Consider the following 9,387-nt stretch of genomic DNA (forward strand, 5'->3'; position numbering starts at 1 on the left):
GGGGTTTCAGGAGGGTTGTAGTGGGGTTGCAGTGGGGTTGTAGTGGGGTTGCAGTAGGGTTGTAGTGGGGTTGCAGTGGTTTTGTAGTGGGGTTGCAGTAGGTTGCAGTGGGGTTGCAGTGGGGTTGAAGTCGGGTTGTAGTGGGGTATCAGTGGGGTTGTAGTGGGGTTGCAGTGGGGTTGTAGTGGGTTTGCAGAAGGGTTGTAATGGGTTGCAGTAGGGTTGCAGTGGGGTTGCAGTAGGGTTGTAGTGGGGTTGCAGTGGGGTTGTAGTGGGGTTGCAGTGGGGTTGCAGTGGGGCTGCAGTGGGGTTGTAGTAGGGTTGCAGTGGGGTTGTAGTGGGGTTGCAGTGGGGTTGTAGTGGGGTTGCAGTCGGGTTGTAGTGGGGTTGTAGTGGGGTTGCAGTGGGGTTGTAGTGGGGTTGCAGTAGGGTTGTAGTGGGGTTGCAGTAGGGTTGTAGTGGGTTGCAGTAGGGTTGTAGTGGGGTTGCAGTGGGGTTGTAGTGGGTTTGCAGAAGGGTTGTAGTGGGGTTGCAGTGGGGTTGTAGTGGGGTTGTAGTGGGGTTGCAGTAGGGTTGTAGTGGGGTTGTAGTGGGTTTGCAGTGGGGTTGCAGTGGGGTTGTAGTGGGGTTGTAGTGGGGTTGCAGTAGGGTTACAGTAGGGTTGTAGTGGGGTTGCAGGAGGGTTGTAGTGGGTTGCAGTGGGGTTGCAGTAGGGTTGTAGTGGGGTTGCAGTAGGGTTGTAGTGGGTTGCAGTAGGGTTGTAGTGGGTTGCAGTAGGGTTGTAGTGGGGTTTCAGGAGGGTTGTAGTGGGTTGCAGTAGGGTTGTAGTGGGGTTGCAGTGGGGTTGTAGTGGGTTTGCAGAAGGGTTGTAGTGGGGTTGCAGTGGGGTTGCAGTGGGGTTGTAGTGGGGTTGCAGTAGGGTTGTAGTGGGGTTGCAGTGGGGTTGCAGTAGGGTTGTAGTGGGGTTGCAGTGGGGTTGTAGTGGGGTTGTAGTGGGGTTGCAGTAGGGTTGTAGTGGGGTTGTAGTGGGTTTGCAGTGGGGTTGCAGTGGGGTTGCAGTGGGGTTGTAGTGGGGTTGCAGTATGGTTGTAGTGGGGTTGCAGGAGGGTTGTAGTGGGTTGCAGTGGGGTTGCAGTAGGGTTGTAGTGGGGTTGCAGTAGGGTTGTAGTGGGTTGCAGTAGGGTTGTAGTGGGGTTTCAGGAGGGTTGTAGTGGGTTGCAGTAGGGTTGTAGTGGGGTTGCAGTGGGGTTGTAGTGGGTTTGCAGAAGGGTTGTAGTGGGGTTGCAGTGGGGTTGCAGTAGGGTTGTAGTGGGGTTGCAGTAGGGTTGTAGTGGGTTGCAGTAGGGTTGTAGTGGGGTTGCACTGGGGTTGTAGTGGGTTTGCAGAAGGGTTGTAGTGGGGTTGCAGTGGGGTTGTAGTGGGGTTGTAGTGGGGTTGCAGTAGGGTTGTAGTGGGGTTGTAGTGGGTTTGCAGTGGGGTTGCAGTGGGGTTGCAGTGGGGTTGTAGTGGGGTTGCAGTAGGGTTGTAGTGGGTTGCAGTAGGGTTGTAGTGGGGTTGCAGGAGGGTTGTAGTGGGTTGCAGTGGGGTTGCAGTAGGGTTGTAGTGGGGTTGCAGTAGGGTTGTAGTGGGGTTTCAGGAGGGTTGTAGTGGGTTGCAGTAGGGTTGTAGTGGTGTTGCAGTGGGGTTGTAGTGGGTTTGCAGAAGGGTTGTAGTGGGGTTGCAGTGGGGTTGTAGTGGGTTTGCAGAAGGGTTGTAGTGGGTTGCAGTAGGGTTGCAGTGGGGTTGTAGTGGGGTTGCAGTAGGGTTGCAGTGGGGTTGTAGTGGGGTTGCAGTAGGGTTGCAGTGGGGTTGCAGTAGGGTTGCAGTGGGGTTGTAGTGGGGTTGCAGTAGGGTTGCAGTGGGGTTGCAGTGGGATTGTAGTGGGGTTGCAGTGGGATTGTAGTGGGGTTGCAGTGGGGTTGCAGTGGGGTTGCAGTGGGGTTGCAGTGGGGTTGTAGTGGGGTTGCAGTAGGGTTGCAGTGGGGTTGCAGTGGGATTGTAGTGGGGTTGCAGTGGGATTGTAGTGGGGTTGCAGTGGGGTTGCAGTGGGGTTGCAGTGGGGTTGCAGTGGGGTTGCAGTGGGGTTGTAGTGGGGTTGCAGTGGGGTTGTAGTGGGGTTGCAGTGGGGTTGCAGTAGGGTTGCAGTGGGGTTGCAGTGGGGTTGCAGTGGGGTTGTAGTGGGGTTGCAGTGGGGTTGTAGTGGGGTTGCAGTGGGGTTGTAGTGGGGTTGTAGTGGGGTTGCAGTGGGGTTGCAGTGGGGTTGCAGTGGGGTTGTAGTGGGGTTGCAGTGGGGTTGTAGTGGGGTTGTAGTGGGGTTGCAGTGGGGTTGTAGTGGGGTTGCAGTGGGGTTGTAGTGGGGTTGTAGTGGGGTTGCAGTGGGGTTGCAGTAGGGTTGTAGTGGGGCTGCAGTGGGGTTGCAGTAGGGTTGCAGTGGGGTTGCAGTGGGGTTGTAGTGGGGTTGTAGTGGGGTTGTAGTGGGGTTGCAGTGGGGTTGTAGTGGGGTTGTAGTGGGGTTGCAGTGGGGTTGCAGTGGGGTTGTAGTGGGGTTGCAGTGGGGTTGTAGTGGGGTTGCAGTGGGGTTGTAGTGGGGTTGTAGTGGGGTTGCAGTGGGGTTGCAGTAGGGTTGTAGTGGGGCTGCAGTGGGGTTGCAGTGGGGTTGCAGTAGGGTTGCAGTGGGGTTGCAGTGGGGTTGTAGTGGGGTTGCAGTGGGGTTGCAGTGGGGTTGTAGTGGGGTTGTAGTGGGGTTGCAGTGGGGTTGTAGTGGGGTTGCAGTGGGGTTGTAGTGGGGTTGTAGTGGGGTTGCAGTGGGGTTGCAGTAGGGTTGTAGTGGGGCTGCAGTGGGGTTGCAGTGGGGTTGCAGTAGGGTTGCAGTGGGGTTGCAGTGGGGTTGTAGTGGGGTTGCAGTAGGGTTGTCATAGTGTGCAAGAAAAGAGCAAAATGCACACAATGTGCAAGAAAAGCAAACAAAAGAAACATTTCTGTGTGCCAGATAAGAAAAGTGCAGTGTGATGTGTTCAATCACAGCCCGGGTTAAATGGTTTGAAACGGCTGTTTTCAACAGGCCAGGGTGGAGTGTGTGTCCTCCTGTAAACCACAGGAGGAAGAAAATGTGTTTATGTCTTGGTTTGGCCAGACGTGAGTCTAAAGGCCTTGAAAAAGCAAAAACAAAAATTGTTTTGGCTCCAGCACAGGTATAAAATGTAGAAAATGTTTTTATTTAACGGATTCCTTTCTGTCTTCCAGTGCTCCTCTCTGACCTGATAAAAATGTTCTGCTTATTTGCTGGTAAATGCTGTGTGGTCTCCCATGTTTCTGAATTATATCTTGAAAATGAGATGTGTGCAAAGCTTCAGCAATCCTGCAGCTCTGCTCGGAGACTTTTCTCTGGGTGTGTCGGATGAGTGTTCCTAAATAGCTGCTCAGATTCAGCCTCAGCAATTCTGTGGTCTAAACTCCACCTCTCCATGTAGAAGTCTTCAGTCCAGGAAGCTGCTGATCGTCTTAGCTCTGCATGTTGTTTACAGCCACAGCGCTCTCCCTGTTCTGTCAGAGACAGACAAGAAAGAAAGGAAAATAGATATGTGATGCTTTCATAAGTTTCATTCATAACCTGCTGTACCAGACAGCAGACTTACTGTAATACTGAGGCCCTGGTCTCCTGAAGGTTTGTGTGTACTAAAACGTGTGCAAACTCACTGCACATGCAAAAAAAACTGATTTACTGAAGGTTGCATCTTTCACAGTCTGCCACCATGAAAATGCAATATGGGGTGTTTACATGCTTTTTTGTGTGTTGGGAGGAGAAAATATAAATATATTAATTTAGCAGCCGCACTGTGATCTATCCCACCTGAGATAAAGGCTGCTGATAGAAACTTAACCCGAAAGACATGGAAGTAAAGCAAGAAGACGCAGAGAAGCGTTTTCCCCCATGTGTGAAAATGTTTAGAAGGAACAAGAAAACAATGGTCACAACATGCGGTTTATCCAGCATTTTGGAGCTGTTGGAGGAACTCAGGATCCCGGTGTGTTCTCCGAGCACGACTCCACCAAACACACCCAGCTTCTAACATGACTCTTTTAAATCTACCATCTGTTGTAAATAAAACTTTTATCATGCATGACCTGATTTCAGACAATAAGCTAGGTTGTTTCTTTTTAACCGAAACCCGGCTTGGCACCGATGCTGCCGGAACTCAAGTGTCTCCTCCAAACTTTATTCTTTATTTTCCATCAGGGGAGACAAAAGATGCGGCGGCACTGCATCGATTGGTCAAAGCTCATTTTTAACAAAGTCTTCCGTTTAAATAATTCTTCTCCTTCTGAGCATGTTGTTTTTAGCAGCCCACCTGTTCCATGTGTCCCTGTCTACCGACCACCAAAACATCCTTCCTGTTTAATTCAAGAATTTTCTGCATTTTTAACATCTTTACACACAACTAACAAGAGTTAAATAACTGGGGGGTTAAATTTACACATTCATTCCAGCTCTGACTCTTATGTAAGAGAGTTTTAAACAACAGGCGACACGCCACGACTGTGTGTTTTATCACCAGTTACACCAGCAGGAGGCGCCGGTGAGAACTGTGAGGAGGCGATATGTTACCTCTGAAGTGGCTGCAATTTTTTTTATGTTTTACACCAAACTTCTGCGCTGCTGTTACAGCATCCTGAGATTTCACTCCAGATACTTTTTTCTCCCTTTTTTTTGTTTTGTGCTGCACTGAAGCAGCAGAATAACCGTCTGGACGCTGTTCTGCTGAGCCTTGATATTCTGGATTCCTATTTTATTTTTCCAGAATTGTTTTTATTACAAAGTTTATACTGCTGGAGCGGAGCAGAGGGGATGGAGGAGGGACAGAAAGAGAATCAGAAAGAAGAGAAAACAGATGAACACCTCGTAGAGAGCCAGATCAGGGCCTCCTCGACTACCGCCACCACTCCCAGCAGAGGGAACTGCAAGAAAGCTGAGACAAAATGGAGAAAAACTAAAGATACTGTCCACCTACAACAATGCAGACAAGAATCTCCCATTTTTCTCATCTAATCACACAAAACAGAAAAAATCCTGATTCTTTTTTAAACAATCAATCTTTTAATAAACACAGATTTGAGCTGGTCCTCCGCGCCGGCATCAGATGCTGCATGCCAGGACTTTGCACTTCAGAGGTAAAATCAGTGCTATCAGATCCAGTCTTTTATCAGGAAGGAGTCTGGATCACTCATGAAGTTCTGGTCCGGTTACGCCTCCACCAATCAGCTGCTGGGCCTCACAAGGACACACACAGTCCCGCAGAAGGCTCGGTGGTGGACGATGAGCTGCAGCTGAAAGCATTAATATATCATTAGTATCGATCGCCATCAACACACACACACACACACACACAGCCACCACCTTAAGCAGTATTGATCTGTGGTTCAGCAGCCTACAGCGACTCTGCAGCTTCCATTTGTGTTTGGATCAATACTAAAATCTCTCCAGCCCCCAGGATTAGCAAATACCCCCCCCCCCCCCCGGCCTGATGCTCTTACAGCTGGGATATACTTACTGTTAGTGTGTATCATGGCCGCCAGGTCCACCTCAACCTCCCCGTCACTCTTACACCTCAGATCTCCATCCTGATCCACATGCTGACACAGTCTGGTGGTGAGGAGTCAGATAAGCTGGACATGAAGGATTCCTATCTCCCACATCCACCCCACTGCACCTCCCCACCTCTCCCTGCTGCTCCTCATCGTCGCTCCCACCCCGTTTGCAGATGTGACCTCAGTGTAAACACTCCACACCGGCCTCTCTGTCTGGCTCTGATCCTGGTCTTGAGAATATTTATAAAAGTTTTCTCATGCTCATGGCTTCCATCCATGACCTGACGATGCCCCGTGTGTGTGTGTGTGTGTGTGTGTGTGTGTGTGTGTGTGTGTGTGTGTGTGTGTGTGTGTGTGTTAGAGACAAAAATATCAGTGAAACCCATAAGGCTCTCTGGCTCCATATAGTGGACATCTGCTGCAATCAGCTGATTCTGATTTCTATCATCAGTTTGCAGCTCTGATTATGTTAACCTGATCCAGTCCTCTTGTCTTCATCTCTGATTTTCTCTGTTTCTAAAATATTTTTATGAACCGTTATGTTTATATCAGCTCTCATGCATGCAGCTGCCTTCATTTTTACTACGCTGTCTCTGAATGGACAAACAAGCATTAAACCTGCAGTAGCAGCTTTGTTTGATAGGAGGTAGAGCACCATTTGGAAACACCTTAAAACCACTATAGAAGAAGTAATTACCTGTCGTACATCTGAGACTACTAGATCCATGAAAACATCTTTATGTTTGGGAGAACTTTGACCTCTGACGGCTACCGTACAGTCCCAGCATGTTATACCCACCTTTACCACTAGGTTGATGGAATAAACCTAGTGGTAAATAAACCACAAAGCTAATGTGGTCTCAGCTCTTCTGGTTTATGATTGCCAAGCCCTCTTATCTATTACCAGGAATCGGTCTTAAAGAATCAAACTCCTCACCGTTCCTATCTGACATTCCGGCTTACCTGTGCTGTACTCCCTTCAGCGTTCACGGACACGGGGAAAGCGAGGTGGCGTTTTGGTGAAGACTAAGGCTCTCAGGGGGTCATCGGATGGATGTTTTCAATCTCATTATGTCTGCTCCTTGTGCTGGATCCAACCTGTTGTGCTTGTAGCATTGATGGCCCAAGCTCATCTCAGCTCCTCCCTCCCGTCGTTCTTGGCAGTTCAAACGTGGTCTTCCTTCGCTGAGTCGGGCCTCGTCTACAGCCATGGATGAGGTGATTTTCCTGATTGATGATTGAAGCAAACAAAACTTTTCATCTAAAATGACTTTTTCACTTGGTGTGAGTTGGATTTTGCTTTCTGATGGAGACATGACTTCCACCTGGTGAGTTCACTCCGTTCTCAGAACTTCTTCCTCCTGGTTGTGGACTCCTCAGTGTTCCCCGGATAACTGGCAAAGGTGGAGGAGTCGCTGAAGTGCTCTGTCCCGTTTCTCATTTCGGCAACTTCCAGCAGACAGTTTCTCCAGCTTTGAAGTTCAGCTTGTGGAGATAAAATGTGAATACCCGGTGCTCGGTGTGGTAATCTTTCGGCTGCCCAGATGTAACAATGACTTCCTGCAGGACTTAGCAAATTTATTGTGAGCAATTGTTCTGGATTCTGATCGGATTCTGATAGTTGGAGACTTTAACGTTCATGCGTGTTGTGAGACTAAGCCGTTAACCGAAGATTTGCTGAGTTTGATTAACTCCTTTACCTTGCTTCAACTAGTGGAGGATCCCACACATGAAAAGGGACACATCCTTGACCTGATTCTCACTCTCAGTTTAATCTCTTATCAAATCTCTTATTTCTTAAGTTTCATCTTTTAATGTCTGTTTCTGGCTCCTGTGCGTTCCCGTCGCCTGATTAACGCTCAGACTGCTTTACTTTTCTCTGCTGCGTTTACAGAATTGGAGCTCCCCTCAGTAGAGTTCCACCTGAATGGAAGTATTGATAAACCCCCGGAGGTCTTTAATTCTGTGTGTACAGATATATTAGATGCTATTGCTCCGGTTAAAAGTAAACACTGTCAGCCAGCTTCAGACCCGTGGCTTAACGAACACACACATACGCATCTGTCGTTGTGCTGAGAGAAAATGGAAGGAGAAACTTCGTGCTTCCTTGGAGATATTTATAAACCACTTAGCTGAGTATCAGGTTGCTGTTAAAAATGCTAAGAGCCAGTTTATCTCTAACTTTGTCTCTGTGAATATCAGCAAGCCTCAAATTCTTTTAATTCTCTGAACTCTCTTTTGAATCCCCGTGATCCCTCTCACCCGACTCCTGCTGTCTTACTTTGTGAAGGGTTTTTAAAAACTTACATTGATAAAGTGAGTGCTGTCAGGTCCTTTCCTTTCCTTTGCAACCCTGATCCTGCTACTCCAGGTGTTTCTCCTGCAGTTTTAGAACGTTTTGAGTCCATTAGCATGCCTCAGATTTCTGAAATAATCCAGCACCAGAGGCCTTCACCCTGTCCTGGGGACAGTGTCTCTCCTAGTCTGCCGAAGGAGGTCTTAGTGCCGTCTGGGTAGTCAGTTTGGTTAATGCCTCTCTTCTCTCAGGTTGTGTTCCAGATGCTTCCAGCATGCTGCTCTGCATCCTCTTCCTGAAAACAACAACTTGGATCCCGATGTTCTCTCAAACTTCAGGCCAGTTTCTAAGCTGCCGTTTCAGCTACAGACCTGTCTCTACTCCAATCCAAACTTTCCGACCCAAATGGAGTTGTTCATTTCTTATATTCCGTAGCTTCTTCTCCCGGCTCCCCTCCTCCCCCTCCAGCAGCATACCTGATAGCCACACCCTGCATATAAACAGCGTGTTAGGATGAAAATACAAAGTAGTGAAGAAGAAACTCGGAAGGCAAACATGGCTGAGAAAATGCAGGAAGGATTTCCCGACCCGGCTCGGTTTATTTGCCTCCTCCTGCTAAACAGCCGAGAAAGAGAAAATCTTTGGTGGAAAAAGCTGCGAATAAAAAAGCCTCGGATCACGCAAAGAGCAGAACCAGAGGGGGAGGGGCCAAGACAGGGGGAGGGGCCAAGACAGGGGGAGGAGCCAAGACATAGTGCTACTTTCAGATCTTGCTCACTCCCCAACATTCCCTACCCCAGCTTTCAACACATATTTACATTTTGGAACTTTGGAACTTGTACTTAATTTGTCATCTTTTGTCTCTGATTCTTCCTTGTCTTCTCCTCCCTTTCCTTTTACCTCTTTCATCCTTCCATCCGTCTGTCTCCCCAGTCCAGACGACAGCAGGACCCCAGCCCTGGCTCAAACATGGCCAACGCTGATGTGGAACACAAGATGCGCTGACAAGGACCAGAAGGAAGAGGAGGAGGAGGAGGAGGAGGAGGAAGGCTGGCAGTCTGTTTTTCTTCAACACAATCAATTGATAAAAAAAAAAAAATCAGTTTTAGATGTTTTCTTTCTCTTTATTTGATACGATCACTTCAAATGTCCGACAAGGATTCACGTTATAAGCATGAAGTTAAACTGTTGTTGTTCCCACTGCAGCTAGTTTATCTGACCCACCAACCAATGAGGAGTAACTGGGTGACTAGGTGTAGGAGGACCAGACCAGATATAGTATCATCATTTGGCCGACTGAAACTGCTGGCAGGTAGTTTTAGTTTATTTCAAGTATTAACTACCGTATTTTGCTACCATGGCTACCATGCTAAGATGGCACCTGCAAAGAGACGCGCTTGCACAGTTCAAACTGCAGGCTATCAGCTACGCAGAAGAACGTGGGAATCGAGCAGCCATGAGAGAAT

At 48.7% G+C, this 9,387-nt stretch overlaps 1 protein-coding gene across 5 annotated transcripts in view; it reads left to right on the forward strand.

Annotated features, from left to right (window-relative positions):
- The window catches only part of cbfb (core-binding factor subunit beta), a 46,306-nt gene extending 37,296 nt beyond the window's left edge, over positions 1-9,010 (forward strand). Inside the window, exon 6 of one of the 5 annotated variants that reach the window (XM_079249379.1) lies at positions 8,855-9,010. In XM_079249379.1, the coding sequence (XP_079105505.1) occupies positions 8,855-8,926 (72 nt within the window). In that variant the 3' untranslated portion in view covers positions 8,927-9,010. Of the gene's footprint in view, positions 1-8,172; positions 8,282-8,854 lie in introns of those variants that run through there. The other 4 variants (XM_079249381.1, XM_079249380.1, XM_079249383.1 and 1 more) reach the window with 4 other exon arrangements.
- Positions 9,011-9,387: the final 377 nt, after the last annotated feature.

The sequence above is a fragment of the Telmatherina bonti genome, assembly GCF_933228915.1.
Source record: "Telmatherina bonti genome assembly, chromosome: 2".
NCBI classification, from domain to species: domain Eukaryota; kingdom Metazoa; phylum Chordata; class Actinopteri; order Atheriniformes; family Telmatherinidae; genus Telmatherina; species Telmatherina bonti.